General features: G+C 48.0%; 1 protein-coding gene across 17 annotated transcripts in view; it reads right to left on the bottom strand.

Annotated features, from left to right (window-relative positions):
• The window catches only part of LRRFIP1 (LRR binding FLII interacting protein 1), a 102,756-nt gene that overhangs the window by 52,724 nt on the left and 32,009 nt on the right, over window positions 1-18,023 (bottom strand). For 15 of the 17 annotated variants that reach the window (XM_033064096.1, XM_033064097.1, XM_033064082.1 and 12 more), the window contains exon 2: window positions 3,744-3,830. In XM_033064096.1, coding sequence (XP_032919987.1) covers window positions 3,744-3,830 — 87 coding nt within the window. Of the gene's footprint in view, window positions 1-3,743; window positions 3,831-11,695; window positions 11,769-18,023 lie in introns of those variants that run through there. The other 2 variants (XM_033064098.1, XM_033064084.1) reach the window with 1 other exon arrangement.

The following is an 18,023-nucleotide window of genomic DNA, read 5'->3' as shown; positions in this document are numbered from 1 at the left end:
TTCTGAAAGAAAAAAAAATGCATAGGAAAAAAAAATTATTCTTCCCATTTTACCCTGTGAGAGTTAACAAATTGTTACTCAGAAAAACTGGGCTGCACACTCCTGACTTGCTCTTCTGCATGAATTAACAATAAATACCTGAGTGCACAGAGGAATTTGTTTCAGGATCAAGCACAACTCGACAGTACAAGCCAAAGGAACTGCCCTCAGACTCTGCAGCTGGAAACCAAATGTCTCAAAAGCATGGCAGCCTGGTATGCTAAACCAGGACCCAACACTGGTGGGATAACAGGGAAGGGAGGAAATACCACATATTTTAATTGTCCTTCCAGCTCAGAACAGGCCGTGGAAATGAAAGCTCCACACTCACTGATGTGTGGAAGCAAACCAGAGAATTTAACCAGACCTCCAGATTAATTATTTACATCTTTGGTGGGTAACAACAACAAAACGGCTCTGAATGAGAAGTCAGAATCATTCCAGCTGTTACACTTGTTAGACCCTGCCCTTCCTAAAGCCTCATCACCAAGAGCACATTCTCTAATGAATACATAAATTAATTCCCCTCTCTGTGATTCAAGTGTGATCAATACCCTTATCTCCAGAGGAACTGCCCAGGTCCTGGGCTGACCTCACAGTGTGGGCAGCAAGAAAAGGGGGGAATTGTGCCCCTCTGCCCTGCTCAGCTGAGACCCCACCTGCAGAGCACAGGAAGGCACAGGAAGAACCTGGAACTGCTGGAGAGAGTCCAGAGGAGGCACCAGGATGGTCAGAGGGATGGGGCAGCTCTCCTGTGGGCAAAGGTTGGGAGAACTGGGCATGTTCCAACAGGAGCCCCACCCAACAGGAAAGATGGTGCAAGACTATTTACAAGGGACTGGGGTGACAGGACAAGGGGCAATCGCTTCCCACTGTAGAGATTTGACATTGGATATTGGGAAGGAATTCTTCCCTGTGAGGGAGGGGAGGCCCTGGCACAAACTGCCCAGAGCAGCTGTGACTGCCCCATCTCTGGAAATGTCCAAGACCTGGTTGGATGGGCAACCTGAGCTAGTGGAAAAGTGTCCCTGCCCATGGCAGGGTGGAACAAGTTAAGTTTTAGAGCCCTTTCAACTTGACACATTCTGGGATTCTGTGATCAGGTCACGATTCTTGTGCTCGCTTTTTTCCTCAGCTTCAGAAAAGTCTTTTCATGTACCCAGCCTATACATTCCTATGAAACTTGTGCTCATCTTCTCCTCCCTGGAGGGAAAAAAAAACCAACAAAAAAGCCAAACCACTGGCACAGTTACCCTTCTTTGTGCTGCCTGGCCGGAGGTGGTGCCAGGTGATGAGACGATCCCGCCTCTGGAGCACACCTGCAATCCTGCCCCACCGCAGTGCAGCCTTCCCCAGGAGCTTTCCCACATCTCACCCTGCCACTGGGTGCTCCTTGCCAGAAGCCCATCTATTCCTGCTGCACAATTTCTCAATCACGTGCATAGACTCTTCATGCAAAACTTTAAAATGAGGGAAATGAAGTGCAAGATTGAGAAATGTCATAAATATGAGGTGGTGGGCAGGAGAGGAGCCAGTTTCCAAATCCAAATCATTAAAACACCCTCTTTCACTGCCATAGTTATAGCCTGTAATGGTAGCACCTGGAAACTTTTAACTCAGACCAGCAGTGTAAATATATTTTCAAGTAATCCATGCTCCACAAGAAGCCTGCCAGGGCATGCACGGGGCTTAAAGCATGAAAAACTACACGCGCACGCAATAAATTCATTTATTGCTTTTTAACTCCCAGAAGGGAGTTAGGGCTCTAAAAAGCCTTCTGAAGTAGTAAAGCAAGTGCTTTAACTTCTGGTTATTTAACATGGCAGCAGTGGAAAAGGGCTCTTTATGTTTCTGAAAAGTTTGCAAAGGGAAATGAAGATGGCAGAGAACCAGGCGTACAGATCCCAGTGTCACAGCAGGTTCCCCTCCAAGGAAGGGATAGGTGTCAGATATCTTGCGTTGATCACTGCTTGGGATTTTCTGGTTTTATGTTTTATCATACCTGCAAGACACTTGTGGCAATAAAAAACTTCCTGCAGCTATCCTTAATATCTCTACCTGGCATCTGGGGTCGAAGATTAAACTATTTCAAAAGGTTATAGAATACCCAAGCGTCCAAAATATTAAATAAAAATGTCATTTATGCCAGTGAGTTACAAAGAAGATTGTGATGGGTATCTGGTTGAGCTTTCAATGACTGTGGTATTTCAGAGGGACATCCTGCCCTTCTCAATTTCTATCTATACAAAGTTTTCACAGGTTTTCAGATGACAAGCTGTTAATTGCAGCAGCTTTAGTTTTCACACCTAAATTTCAGTTTACTAAGACACCCTTTGCAGCATCAGCTTTTAATCTGCAAAGGGGTCATCAGCTCCATTAAGTCACCTGTAAATTAGATGGTGTCAGCTGCCAGGACACCCCTATTTACTCTGCTGCCCAAACAAAACACATGGTGCCTGTTGAGCATAATCCTCCCACGGCTGCTCCCAGGTCCCCCCGCCCCGGCTGCCAGCACAGCAGCTCAGCAGTGACAGCACTTCCCAGTGTGGGCCAGGCTGCAAGAAACACCCTTCAGAAAGCAGCAACTGCAGCAGGAAAAGGCTCCCACCTTCCTCAAGCTCTGTGCTTGCAGCAAGGGAGCTGAGACACATCCAGACCTGCCTCACCAAGAGCTGAGCGTGGGCAGCCTGCCCAAGAGCTTCTCTGTGGGCTGGCTGCTGCAGCCCGCCCTGGCACTGCTCTGCTGTCACATCCTGGTCCACATCCTGCTGTCACCTCCTGATTCTCTGCTACAGTGCTCAACCAGGTCCTGCTCTGCACCGTAAAGCAAATGTAGAACCACTCAATCACACAATGGCCTGGGTTGGAAGGGACCTTAAGATCATCCAGTTCCACCCCCTGCTATGGGCAAGGACACCTTCCACTGTCCCAGGTCACTCCAAGCCACATCCAACCTGGCCTTGGACACTTCCAGGGATCCAGGGGCAGCCACAGCTTCTCTGGACACCCCGTGCCAGGGCCTGCCCACCCTCACAGGGAAGGTGTTTTTCCCAATATCCAGTCCAATTCTGCCCTCAACTTTTTTCCTGCCCCACATTTATTCTTATTATGTATTCCCAGACTCGAGCCCCAGACTCCCTACTTCTTCCTTGTCCTTCAAAAATCTACTGAAAAAACTGAATTGTGATTACTGCTGTCCCTTTTGCAGCTACTCTGCTGTTTCACTGGATGCACATCACCAAGCACAAGTTTTGAGTGCTTCTGGTTCAGTTCAGGTTCCTCCCTTGTTCCTGCCAACAGCAGCCCATCCTTTTTACAGACATGGGGAGGGCACAGCACCAACTGCACAGCAGGAAGCAGAACAACTTCACAGTGGAGTTATACAAGGGCCAGGAATCTTCCATATTCATTGGATTTCTAACGAAGTGATAAGAATCCACCATCTCAGTCAGGCGCACAAAGAAGCTGCATACTTCAAAGTTTAACATTAAACAAGAATTACCAACCACCAGGATTTGCTGTGAATAATTACACTGGCTTCACCGAGATAAAATCCTTGCCACGATCCCAATTTTTCCCAAGTTTTTCTATGATCAACGTTAGTTTCATGCAGACTGTTTCAATGAAAAACAGATGAGCCCTCAGTTCCAGGATCTCTGAACATCTTCCCCCCTGGATACAACCCCCCAAAGCCTGGGCCTTACCTCCTTCTGCTGCCTCTCCAGCTCTTTCATCCGGATCTCCCGCGCCTCCGCCCGCGCCGCTCGCTTGGCCGCGAGTCTCGCTTCAGCCTGGAACAGCAACACAGGGATGGGGTGAGATGGAAGCTGGGCAGCCCAACAGGGAACAGGCTGTGGAAGCAGGGCAGGGAATGGGGAGGCTTGGCTGTAAACACATCTGTAGGAGTTAATTCCCTATTGCAGGTAATGGCCCTGCCTTCCCTAACTGGTTATCTTAACAGTCAGGTAAAACACCCCCGTGCAGGCACTACCCTCCCTGAGCACTTGTGTTTAAAAGAGCTCTTTAATTATTATTTGTGTGGCTGGAGAGGAAGCAGGGAGATTTATTTAAGAAAAGCAGGTTTTGCTCTTTTTGTTTTGGGTTGTTTTTCTTTTTTCCTCCCTTGCAGCGTGGATTGTTTTTTATTGATGGATTAATTTGACCAACACCAAACACATTATGTGCCATTTTTTCTAACCACTGACACTGTGCATACATACCTGGGCACTGGATTTGGGTAAACACTGGAGTTCAGTATGCACAGCTAAGGCTGAAATTATGGAGAGAAAATGCACTAGCTCCATTATAAATCTCCAAAATTCCATAGTCCAGTCCAAGCCTTGCTGGAGTGGAATTCTGCCAAGAATGGACCTCTGGAGAGATCTACAGTGCTTCCTCACTTCAGCCCAGTTGGAAGTGATGGAACATGCTTTAGAGTAACATTTTTAATATTCTGCTTCAAATCCCAGGCAAAGCCAGTAGGTCTTACAAAGGAAAAAGTGAAATTAGCTCGGGCTTGGTGCAGTAGAACTGTGAGCAGCTCAGCAGGGAGCCAAAGGCACTGCTCACAGCCTGCTGTTACACTCAACTCCTCTGCTTCTGGAACCTTTTACTCTAAGTACAGCACGCAAATTGACAGGAAAAACTGCCACAAGATCAAGGTCAAGCACACAGAGAAATCAAAACACCGGTGTTTTCAGCAGCGCTTCTAAACAGAAGGAAAACCACCAAAAAAACGAAAGGTGTAATTTCTTTTCCCTTCTGTAAGTGCATTCACCACTGAAGCCCAGGGAAAAGGGTCACAGCTTTCAAAAACACAAACAAAACACGGGAAAAAAAGAAAAAAAAAAAGAAAAAAAGAAAAAAGAAAAAAAGGAGTAGGAGGGTTGAAACTTGCAGTTAACAAACTGACAAATATCAAGCACGAGCTGATGTATGGGAGGACCAGGGGCTCTGTGATGATGTGATCCTAAAACCTCAGGCTGCAGAAGACCAAGAGGGGCTCTCACCAATCCATACAAATATCCCAAAGGCAGGTACCAAGAGAATGGTGCCAGACTCTTCTTAGTGGTGCCCATGGCAAGATGAGGAGCAGCAGCCATAAACTAAACCACAAGAAGTTCCACCTTAGCATGAGGGAGAATTTCTGTTCACTGAGGGCAGCAGAGCACTGGAACAGCTGCCCAGGGAGGCTGTGGAGTCTCCCTCTCTGGAGGCACCCCAAACCCAACTGGACATGTTTCAGTGTCACCTGCTCTAGGTGACCCAGGGGACTGCAAAGGGACTCCAGAGGTCCCATCCCACCCCAAGTGTTCTGTGATTCTGTGAAGTCTGAGAAATTACTTGTGACAGGAAAACAAGCCTTCTCAGAGAATTAAAAAAGAGCCCATGGCAGAATGAGCAGAGGACTAGTTTTGCACAGAGCTGCTCTCCCTTGAGTTGTCTGCCTGAATTTCGAGGTAGGTGGCTCTGCCATGGACACAAACTCGTGGTAGGAGCAGACCCTCCACACCTGCACCCAAAACCACCCCCTCTGATAACCTGTTTCTTACAGAGCCAGGTGACAGCAGGCTCCCAAATGTGTTCTCAACAACACTTGCCAGCCTCAAGCAGTGTGTCCAAGAAAAGACAGCAGTCCTGCTGCTGCTGGGCAAGGCCTGGGTGGAATCCCTGGCAGGCAGTGCCGTGATCCACCTGCAGTGTTTGGAATTGCTCATGACACCCACTATCCAAACACTCCCTGAAATGTGTGCTAAAGGCACGAAATCACAGCTCTGGAAACAAGCCTGATACCAATGTGATCCCTTCTGTTTATTTAAAAATAAACACTGGCAAATCCCATCTGACAGAGGTGAGGAACAACACCAGCACAAGCAGTTTTTTCCCTATGGAAAACAAAGGGCACTAAAGTCTCCATAGGAAAACACAACAAACAGTACTGGCCATGTATCCCCAACTTCCCTCCTGACAGAAAAATGCAGAAACAAGATTATTTGGATGTTAACATGATCATAGCTGTCATTCTCATGAATTCCAATAACCAGATGAGCTTTTACATAGGTGCCTATATGTACAATTCTTGTGTAATTCAAATTATACATATTTCCCCTTGTTTTTCCTGTTTATATGGGCCAAAGGATTTACACACTTGCTAGTTATGCTGCAGAATTATATATTCTCACAGAAGCAAGCACAATATAATATAAAATGAAGTAACTTGAAAAATAGTAAAAAAAAATAATTAAAAATTTAGCCAGTTTTTCTCAGGCCTTCCTGAGAATGAGGCTCACCAGTTTCTAAATTACAGATACCAACTGCAGGAAGTTAAATGAATTTTACTTTGTGCAAAACCACACATTTTGTGCATCATTTCTCAGGATATAATTCTGGTTTTAGTGTCAATCCATGAGGCATCTCTAATTTATTCTATTTCATCTTTGCAGCCCTCCAGCTGCCCATTTAAAGCCAACCTTCAAACCTTGTAAGAATAAAAACACATTTGCACTCAGCAGCTTTGACTAACAAGTGGCTTACATCTTGGTATAAGCATATTGTTTATTTATGAACTTTTTCTTTCCATGACCATGTCTGCCTTAAGTATCTTTGAATACAAACAACAGAAACAGTATCCTGGGTTCTTGAACTTTAAGCTAAAACCCCGTGGTTAGCATTTATTGGTATGTTTGTAAGAAGTCACCAAGTGCTATTCCATCCTGAACACTCATATTTTAAAGCAACTCATTTTCAACTCATCAAAACAAATAATTACAGAATTGTTTGGGCTGGAAGGGACCTCATGGGTCCCCAGTCCACCCCCCTGCTCAAAGCAGGGTCAGCATCACATTCAGATCACATTGCTTAGGGCTTGGTCCAGATGCCTCCTGAAAACCTTGGAGTTTGGTGGCTCCACAGCCTCTCGAGGCTCCTGCTTCACTGCCTGAGTATCCTCATGGAATAAAGGAATACAGTAGTTTCACGAATACAAGCCGCACGGATTATAAGCCGCACCCCCGGTGCCTCGACAATGTTGCTGTCTTTGTCAATAGATAAGCCGCACCCCGAATATTAGCCGCACTTTCGTTCGTCGCGAGAATCCGTGCGCAGCTTTCACAAATTGGCCAATTAGTAAGAGGATCGCGGCATAGCGGGCTTTACTGGCTCGGGGCGGGGCCAGGCAGGCTCGGCCCGCTCATGGTTGCCGACGGGGCCGGGTGGCCCAGCTCAGCGCCACGGCTCGGCGGGGCTGGCCGGGTGGTGCTGCCGCCGCCGCCGCCGGGCTCGCTGGCCCCCCTCTCCCGTCAGCACCGCCCCGCTGCCGCGTTCGCTCGCCCGGCTGGCAGGGCTGCCGCCGCCGGGCTCGCCGCCCGCCCCGCTGCCGCTTTCGCTCGCCCCGCGCCGCGCCTCGCGAGCGCCGCGCCCGCGCCGCGCCCGCCCCGCGGCGCTTTCGCGGCTCGCGGTTCGCGGCTCGCGGCTCGCGGCGGCGCTTTCGCGGCTCGCGGTTCGCGGCTCGCGGCGGCGCTTTCGCGGCTCGCGGTTCGCGGCGGCGCTTTCGCGGCTCGCGGTTCGCGGCTCGCGGCGGCGCTTTCGCGGCTCGCGGTTCGCGGCTCGCGGCGGCGCTTTCGCGAGCGCCGCTTTCGCTCGCCCCGCCGGCAGGGCCGCCGCCACCACGCTCGCCGGCCGCCCCCTCCCGTCTGCACCGCCGCCGCGTTTCCTCGCCCTGGCCGGCACTGCAGGCCCCCGCACCGCCGGGCTCCCCCACGCTGCTGGCCCCGATTATGCTGGGCTTCCCCCGCTGCCAGGCAGCCCCACCCGCCGGCCTTCCTGCTTCTGCCATGCTCCCCTGCACTGCTAGCCCCAGTTCTCCCGGGCTCCCCCGCCCTGCTGGCTCAGGCTCTGCCGCCCGCCCCCCACACTGCTGGCCCCGCCTCTGCCAGGCTTTCCCACCTCTGCCGGGGCCGGCCGGGCTCCAGCTTGGCTTGGGGCTGCCGCGGGCTCTCACTTCCGTGTTGGCAGCTTTTAGAATTTTGTTAATAGATTAGCCGCCCCGGAATATTAGCCGCACTTCCGGGTTTCCACCAAAATTTTGGTCAAATTGGTGCGGCTTGTATTCGTGAAATTACTGTAAGTCCCCACCACATCATGCCAGAACCTGCTCTTGGTTCCTTAATGACCCCAGCTTCTCTGTCAGAAGGCTGCTGTAACCTTAAGGGCTGCATCAAGCACTAAGGAATATTTTCAGGCACGTTCTCAAGGATGTCTGGGTGCCATTTAGATGATTACACAGTTATTTTCACTGTGGTTCCTGACCAAACACCAGCTCATTTGTGCTGGACAAAGGAGGGTTTGTAAGAAACAGGCCATCCTTCCCTAAAGGGTTTTGGAGCCCATGGCAAAATGAGAGAATGGGGGACAGGAAGTATGCAAGGAGAAAGAAAAGGCTTCAGTATGGGAGGTTACCCACGAGTCTTTGGAGGGTGCTCTCCAGCTGAACAGAAATATATCATGCTACAGTCAGGCCAGCCATCAAATGATCAACCTGTGCCCTTCCTAATCCCATTTCTAGCATGCTTTGGTGGCTGGAATTACTTAACTCAGAATGAATTTGTTTTTAATACTCCGTAGGTGGCACTGGTGACAAACCTGGCATCACCCGTGAGCTCAGAGGAAGTAAATCTAAATCCAGGGCAGGGGTGAGTCCACACCTCACTGGGCAGGATGTTACCAAAGTCAAACCAAAGTCTGGTAGCAGCCCTAACACCCAACAAATCCTGCAACAGGGCCTGTTGCACACAGGTTTTCCTGTGACAAAGCCCAGCACAGCACAGGGCAAGGACACCCAGAGCAGCCCCACAGCCACCCCCACCTGCTCAAGCTGGACATGTAAGAACAAGAACACAGGCCAGGCTTTCAGACAAACACAGAGGAGCATCAGATTTATTGTGGGCCTCTTCCTCAGAAGCACGGGTGTGACTGAACTCATGGGAGTTTGTCAAACCACGCTCTCTGAGACTCCCGGACTCTGCTCCATGCTATAAATACCTTGATTTCTTGCACAGCCTGCAAGCAGCAATGCTAACCTTACATTTCTCTCTCTGTGCTGACTAAGCCAAAACAGGTTTTGCCTGGCTGATTTTGGTCTTGGTCCAGCCCAAGCACTTGCCAGAGCCCAGAGTCAAGTCACCTCTAAGGGCAGTAGCAGAGACAAGCACTGCAAGAGACACTGCTAAACATTAGAAAACCACCCAAAAAATTCACACACTTCACACACTAAACTTCAGTCTAAATAACTATAGAAGGGATTAAAGATTAAAAATAAAATAGAAATCATTTAGACTGAAGGAAGTGATCTTAAAACCATCTAAAATTCACTAGTGACTCAGCAAGCAATACAGGCCTCAATCAAAAGTGACAGATCGCTGTCAAAAACAGAAGAATAAAAATATGAAGCCAAATTGCACTCATTACAAAGCTTTTGCAACTTCCCTTTTATGAAATATTGGTCATCTGAGAAGAAGAACTGGTAGCTTCAGCTCTACTGAGCATGTCATACCAAAAAAACCCAAACCTCATAAGAGGCTTCTGTAAAGCCCTATGGGCCAAACAAGAGGAGATGGCAAACCAGACTGCTGAGATGAACACAGAACTGGGCATCAGCTGAAAAATCATCATCTTAATTTATGGGACTCGCTCAAATACTACAAACATACACACTGAATTGTTGTCTTTTTAGTGCAATTGCTCAGAATGATTTACAGTCACCAAGCCCTGAAACAAATGCACTGTTGAACTGCAAAATGCTTGTGTCTTTTGCCGGGCTACTTGCTCAGCACTTGACACTCCTGCTTAAGGGTCACTCAGCCTGAAAATAAAAACCCAGCCCTGTGCAGCAGGGGGGGCTTAAGGGGTTCAGTATATTTAGCTCTAAAAAGGATAAAACTAAGCAGGTTGTAACTGGAGCACAACTATTTCTGAGAAAAAAACAAACCAGGTATTGGGTATCAGCTGGAAAGGGTGAGAAGCATCTTCTGCCGCCTGCAGCAGTGGGCAGAAGAGGGAGCACGGGAACTGCAGCTGCTGTGGAGTGACCCCTCCACAGCCCCTTTAAAACAGCACTGGTGGGGACCAGCCTGGCTGTGCCCGTGGCCAGGGGATAAATGAAAGCACAATGGTGAGGAAGCCGTGGCTTCCTGGCCCCGCGCGCCGCGCCGGGGAAGCTGCGCTGTCATTATCGTGGCGATGAGAGAATTATTTAGGTGAGTTGCTAAGGTAGAGGCCAGCCACACACACTCACACACATCCTGAAGGTGTGCATTCTCAGAGCCTTTCCCTCCTGAAATGGCCAGGGCTTCATTGTTCGTCTGGCTGCCCCAAGACACGGCCAACAAAGACAGGAAGTTATGCTGCTTTTCTGAGCGCTGAAAAATGACTGTGTTGACTTGCCACATAGTTACATGTGTAAGAGCTTTCCAGCTATACAAAGCACCCCTCAATTCCAGTGCACTCAAAATTACCTGCTTCTAAGACTAGTAATCAAAGTCAGTGTCGTATTTTTTTGTGGAGGATTGAAGTGTTAGCTTGCCAGCACCAAACCATACCCGGAAAAGCTCTGTGATCCCACTGCCAGAGAAACCTTAAAACACAAGTCTGCCTGACTAAATTACACCTGCTCCCTGTAAGCAACCACTGCTGTGCACTGCTGCAATAACTATTCTCAGGCTGATTTAAACCTCTTGCCAACTTGCTAAGACACACTAGCCAATCATTGCTGGGGCCAACATAGTTTTTCATGACGGATGCTGTCCCATTCCAGTACTCTGTATCCCCTTCTTCAAATAGTACAGGACTGTTCAATCTGTTTAGCCAAGTCACACTTCATCAGGCAAAAATCTGATAAGGTTTCTTACACTCCTAGATAATTTAAAGTCTGTGTGGACATGAAACACCTGATTTGCAATATTCCTGTAACACAGCTGACCAGCATAGCTACCGGGTAGAACCAGCGCTAACCCATGGCAATATTTTTCCCGTCTCCATCTGAGCAGCATGTGACCTAACCCAGGAATTCCAGGAGCTCACCGGTGAGTGGTGACTACTCAGCATCGAAACAAGAGAGACTATAATGATTTTTATGTTTAAGAGGTCAAACTAGCATATTTATCTGACTTTTTTTTTGCGTGAGTTATAAATACAAACAACACATCTTACTCATAGGGTAATGAATCACACAGGGTTCGGTTAGTCCACATCCTGCTTCACTCCTCACCTTTCTCTCAAATGCAAATTACAACTCAGAAGTATCAGGCTGATGAACCTTAACCTGCACATAAACACAGGGACTCCCTCCTAATAGCCCCAGCGCTGCTGGCCCGACAGCCCATCCCGGGCAGGTCTGACAGCTCCTGTCCCCTTGCAGTGACAGCTCCTGTCGAGGGATGCCTGACCCGCCCGCGGCCATCTGATGGCCCCACGGGGCTGCTCTGACACTTCACTCAGCAATCATTCCACAGGTTCCGCTGGCTCCCGGAGCAGCTCGCAGCTCACGTTTTGCTCAGTGACTGTGCGAAGCGAGCCGGGGACAATCCCGCGGGCTGGGCTCCCACCACGTGGAGCTGTCCCGGCCACGCTGCCCGAGCTCCCCAGAGACCCCCAGCCTTACCTGCTGCTGGGCAGCCGGGCTGAGGCACTCGGCAGCCGCGTCCATGGCTCCGCTGCTCGGTGTGTCCCGGCGGGGCCGGCCCGGACGCGCCCGGCACGGCGCGGGGGCGGAGCGGGGAGCGGCGGGCGGGGAGCGCGGCGGGCAGCGCTGGGGAGAGCGCGCACCTGCTCCGCCGAGATCCGCACAGCATCCCCCTCCCACCGCGCCTCCGAGCCTCCCTCGGGGACACGAGGGAGATACACAGCCCCAAAGAACATCCCGCCCTCCCTCCGGGCTGCACATCCACCCAACACCCAGGGCAGATGCTTATAAATATATATATATATTCCTATTCACGCCCCGCTGCTGTTAATTGCTGCAATTATATCGGTGCTGCGGATTCCAGCAGTTGTGAAGAGCCGAGCTTAAAACGAGCCAAACGCTGGATGGGCAGGTGTTGGTGTAATGGGGAAAAAAAAAAAAAAAAAAAGTGTAATTGAAGTCTGACACTACTGCAAAAGAGCAATCGGGAATAGTGGCTGGCCAAAAAATAAAGACACCCTGCGTTTCAAAACGTGATGAGCTGGATGAACCGAAGGCACAGACAGATTAGAAGGCACAAGTGGTTTGAAGTGGCACTAAGCAATACCCCGAGAACAACTGAAGGCACGGTCAGAGCAGATATCCAGAAATCACCCAAAATTCCACCGGATTTCACCCAAAGCATCCCTCGATTCCCCCCAAGTTCGCAGGTGGCCAGGGAGGAGCCACCGGGGCCGGGAGAGCTGCGAAGCTCCGGGAGCTGACTTTACCCAGTGCCATTCTGCACGGTAGCAGCACTCGGGGAGTCAGCTCCTCCTGGCACGGCCTTTTCCACGGCCAGCCAAACAGGCTGCTCCTTAGCAACCCAGCCTGTGCCCTCCTTCCCGGCCAGCGAGCCCAGCGAAGGAGCCTCCACCCAGCCGCTGAGCTCAGTTTTTCCATGAGCTGCCTGCCCGGGACAAGGAATCTGGTTGCTCAGGCTGGCACAGCACACGCTGCCATGCTGCTGACAGGATTTTAGCTAACGTGGAAGCGCTGGCACTGTTTTACGTGTGGGGCAATACTTCAGCCAAATTCACTGGCAATCCCTGGACCCAAGCCATGTCCCACTGTCCCTGGGAAGGCCAGTCGTGCTTCCTGTAAATAAGAGGGATTAGGGATGTCTAACTTGCACCCTGCCCCCTGGGAGAAACCCTGCTTTAAATCAGGTGAAGCTTTACAATTGTAAAACAGACTAGCTCTATGTAAATCATAGAAATACAGAATGGTTTGGGTTGGAAGGGACCTTAAAGCCCACCCAGTGCCCCCCCTGCCATGGGCAGGGACACCTCCCACTATCCCAGGTTGCTCCAAGCCCCAATATCCAGCCTGGCCTGGGACACTTCCAGGGATCCAGGAGCAGCCACAGCTTCTCTGGGCACCCTGTGCCAGGGCCCCACTACCCTCACAGGGAACAATTCCTTCCCAATATCCCATATCTAACCCTGCCCTCTGGCAGTGGGAAGACATTCCCCTGTCTCCTGTCATTCCCATACACCTTGTCAAAAGTCTCTGCCACTCCTACAACAACTTCTTTAAGTGCTTGAAAGGCTGCAATAAAATCTCCAAAGTCACATCATTCATTAAACTCCAAAGTCACCAGTTGAGCCTATAAGTTATTTTTAACTTCTCCACCAGGTAAATGCCCCAACTTTGCTTTAACAAAGTAAATCTGAACTTTCTCAAGTCCACTCCAGTATTTGTGTAAAGAAAATAATAAATACTACATGTTCCTGTGAAGCATCTGTAATTTAAATCTTTGTTTAACAGACACTTCCTTCATCCTCCAGCAGGTCTTTTTGTGAACAGCCCCAAGTACAAGAGGAGTTATGCCCTAATTCCCAGAGGCTGCTCAGCATTCAGTTTTGGTGCAGGTAATAACATGATTTGGGGATTCCAGCAGTGTTTGGTGCTCAACTCTGAGGAAGGCACTTCTGGACTATGGCAGCTCACCCCAAGGCAGCCAGGACCAGGCACTGGAGTTAATTCTTCAGGAAAAATACATATTGCCTTATATGTAGAGGTTTTAACAGAGAAGGGGAGTGATGTTAACTGTGTAAATCCAAAGCATCAGAACAATTCAGCGTGACAAGTATCTTCATCCTAGCTTGAAACAATTTGTTCTACTTCTTGGTTAACAAGAATTAACCTCCCCTTACATTCACTGGCAAATCTCTACGGGTTTTGCACTGTCACTTAGAAAATACACTGAAAATTTAAGTATTTCCTACACCAGGCATAAATTACCCCCCCAACACACACCTTTTCCTATTTACTTTCCAAGCCAAGATGTTTGGTTTTATTCCGTTTACTTAAGGAAGCACTTCATACATACCCCGGGATAAATTCAAACAAACAACTGTACTACAGACCTGCTGTAGGAACTGCAGGATCAAGAGGTCTTTTTAATGCTAGCAAACTTCCATTTTTCAGCAGTACAGAGCTGACAGCGCTCTGAACACACACTTCAGCATTTTATAATTGATTTTATGTAAAAGAGGCTCAGAATTCCAATCAGGTCCTGACAAATCCCTCAAAGCTGCAGTGCCTATCTCGTCATAGCTCTCTCCTATTCAGAAAAACAGCAGCATTTTCTAAAATTGGTATTTATGTATTTACCCAGCACATAGTTCTTGTGTCCATGCATTTCCCATTTGAAATAGGATGCTGTGGAAGGATGACATTAATTCCAGGACATATGTAGTCAGGAAGGATGTCCCCAGTGGAAACATGTATTTCATGTACTACAGTGTTAAACTAAGAAAAACAGGTAATGGGAGATTTAGAAGGTAGGGGAAAAAGAGTCAGTTGACACTTCCAGAAAACTGGTGGGATAACTGTGAGTTGAGCATGTCTAAGCAGAAAATAAAAATAAAGTTTACTGCAGCTCTGATTCCAATGAGACAGACTCCTTATCTCCTCATGGGGAACACACCTCTCCTTTGCAAACACGCACACACAAAATGCATGCCTGCACTCAGAACAATGCTGACACAATGCTCCACAAATGCTGGCCCAAATCCTAAAAATCAGCTTTCCAGAACTGCAGTTTACCCATAAAAACCAACAACTGAGGAGCTGCATCAAAAGCAAGAGGGAAAGATCACACAGTCACCCTCCAGGTATGTTAGTATCACTGATAACTCAAATTCCAAAGAAGCCTGGCCCCCAGCACAGCTCATACTCAACTGCTTTTTATTTTAAGGCGTGTTGTAGGTAGGTTAAGAGGCATGCAAGTAGGAATAAAGTAGTCAAAACCTTTAGAGACAGGTTTAAAAACTGAAAAAACCTGCACCTGGCTACAGCTTGGCCCACCTCAGTACTAATTCTTCAGCAATACAGCAGCCACTTCCCAACAGTATCCATCACCAATATATATAACTCAGATTATATCATTTGTATCTATAAAAATGAAATTCTGTTGGGCACTTCCTGCATTCTCTTCAAGTGGTATCACTTTTGGTGGATTTGCCAGTGTTGGATTATTGGTTGGACTTGATCTTTCCCAACCTAAATGATTCTATGATTCTTAGAATTTCTGTAATGTCCAGCAGTGTGTCTTATTTAGTCCTGGCTTTCCAAACAGTGGGAACAGAAAGTAAATCTCATTTTGTGGGGAAAAAAAAGCTAAAAAATACTTTGTATTACAATAGATATTTGGTTACTCTAGTTTTTGGGTTTTTTCTAGTAAGGTTCAGAGTGCTGTTCTTCAAGTGGTGAAGAAAGCCAATAAAAACCTCTGGAGTGACACCCACATGAAGTCAGAGAAACAGGAAAAGTGATGTCTGTGCCTCATCACGATGTCTGTGCCTCATCACTTCATCAGCCCTGCCTGCTGGGCCATCCTGGCACGCCTGGAGCCCAGCTGGCCAAGGAACAAAACCTCCTTGTAGCCGTCACCAAGGCGCTGCACGCAGCCAAACGCTCCTTAGGAAAACAATGTCCGGTTTTCAGCACCAAAATCCCCTGCCAGGATCAACAGATTATCTTCTGTCCAGGCAGCCTGCAGGGAGGAGGAGGAGGAAGGAAACTGCTGGATCAGGCACAAGGCAGACTGAGTCATGCTCCAGCAAGGGAAGCTGGGAGGCTCTTGGGAAGCCTATGGCACATTTGTCATTCAGCTTCAAAACAGTGACGCCAGCAACATTTGGGTATTGAGTACATTAAGGCCTGACTGCTTCAGAAATTTGAAATATGGGTGGATGAAAGCTTCACAATTTGGAAATAGGGGTGGATGAAAAGTTACGTGATCTTCCTGTTTTAGAAGCAACAGATTCAAGAGTGGTTCCAATAATAAAAATTCCTGACCTAGTCTTAAGCTTTTCCATTCCTTTGCTTAATAATGGAGGGGGGGAATCAAACCAAAGGAAAAAAATAGCTTTGGTTGGTCATCTCACAGAAACTGAGTGTACAGATATCTGTGTACAAGAGCTTTTAACTCATAGAAACGTGCTTCTCTGCTGGTGTATCCACAGAAAGAGGCTTTGCCATCTCCCAGGCTCTACTTCCAAGCTAGCGAGATTTCCACCATGACCGTAAGTTTTGTGAATTGGAAACACAACAGTAATTCCAAAATTACACAAAAAGAGGTTCTGCACTTCCCTACCCCCCTCAGGGACATTAGGTGGGAAAACACCACCAGCATTTCCAAGCTCTGGGATTGCCATAGTTAAGTCACCAAGCTCTTCCACTCAACACACCAAAAAAAAAGACAAATCAAATTCACAGTAAAAATTAAGCCAAAAAGTCAGACTTACAGCTAAACATCATTAGAGCTTCAACTCAAATATTTGACTGTATTCACTGGAGAGAATGAACTAGGATAGCACCTTAAATGAACAGGGATCACATGCTCTGCAAACACCAAAGAATCTCATCATCAAACATCTGGGCAAAAAATTAACATCTCCCTTTGAGGAACATCGAATTTTCCCATACAAGAGGATAATAAAGTATACCTACAGTGGAAACCTGGCCAAAAGAACTATTATGGTGTTCCCATGACCACCCTGACTGCAGCCTGAACCACTTTTCCTGGTCAGGCTCATCCACACCCTGCAATCCTACAAGACTGAAGTTTGGTGGGAGATTAAATGATGGATTTTTTTCATGGAAAGTTTTTCTTGCAAGGACATTCCAAGAGCGATTTCCAAGTTTGTTTTTAGGGTTTTTCAGACACCAGAGCTTTGGTTTTGTTTTCCTTAACTGGCCAAGCACCAGGAGTGGGAACAGGCACTCTGTTCTGAGCTTTGGTTTTGTGTTTTCCTTAATTGCCAAGCACCAGGAGTGGGAACAGGCAGACACTCTGCTCTGACATGCTGAGGGTGCTGCTGTGAGTTATCTGTGTTTAAGGGCTCAGCATTCTTGGTCCTCTTGCTTAACATTTTGAAGCAAACACTGGGAAGGGGAGGAGGGGAATGAGACCCACGACTAATGAAGGAATTTATACATGAGCACTGTCCACTTTGGAGAAACATTTGCTGATGTGTTTGCCAGGAAACCCATCTTGGAGATAGAACTTAGGCATGTGAGCAGAGGCTGGAAAGTCGTGTTGACACAGACCTTTCCCCCCCACAAAGGAGCAGAATGTTTATTCTGCAATGAACAGCCTGTACAGCTCTACAGTGCAAGAGACAATCAGGGACTTGCATCCTACTTCATAAATTATATTGCCATGGAGTCCCAAGGAGCTGCTGCTAAAAATACAACAATAAACAATATTTAGTCTAAACAATAACTGAGTTCCACCAGGAGCTTGCAGGGATTACCAAAGCAAATCCTGCAACAAGGAACTGGTCTTTAAACACTTCTTAAAACTGAGGTATCTCATTATCATTCCCATCTTGGCAGTGGTTTACAGGCATTTATTATCTCAGTAAATGTTTTTGTTGGTGGGGTTTTGTTTGGGGTTTTTGTTGGTTTTTTCATAAGCATTGTAGCTCTGCTCTCCAGCACCACTCTATATATAGAGTGCACCACTTCCACTGCTATTTAGCAATCAATCACTGGTCCTGTTTCCACTCCAAAAAAGCAAAACAGGGATGAAAGAGCAAGTCCAGGATAGGGTGTTGGCTGGCAGCTCCTCAGTTAGTATCAACTGACCACATTTACGTCACTTCTTCAATTGGCATTTTCTCCCTAAATAGCTCTCTGGTCAGTAAGTGCTTGGTCCCACCAGGGAAGAATTTGGATACTCTTTTACAGCTGTTACCTCTGAGAACAAACCCATGTGTTTTCTACACCCTGGATAATACTGCAGTCATGTATT

The sequence above is a fragment of the Catharus ustulatus genome, chromosome 7 (genome assembly GCF_009819885.2).
Source record: "Catharus ustulatus isolate bCatUst1 chromosome 7, bCatUst1.pri.v2, whole genome shotgun sequence".
In the NCBI taxonomy this organism is placed as follows: domain Eukaryota; kingdom Metazoa; phylum Chordata; class Aves; order Passeriformes; family Turdidae; genus Catharus; species Catharus ustulatus.
Note: the sequence above shows the minus strand (reverse complement) of the source record. Positions and strands in the feature narration are given on the sequence as shown.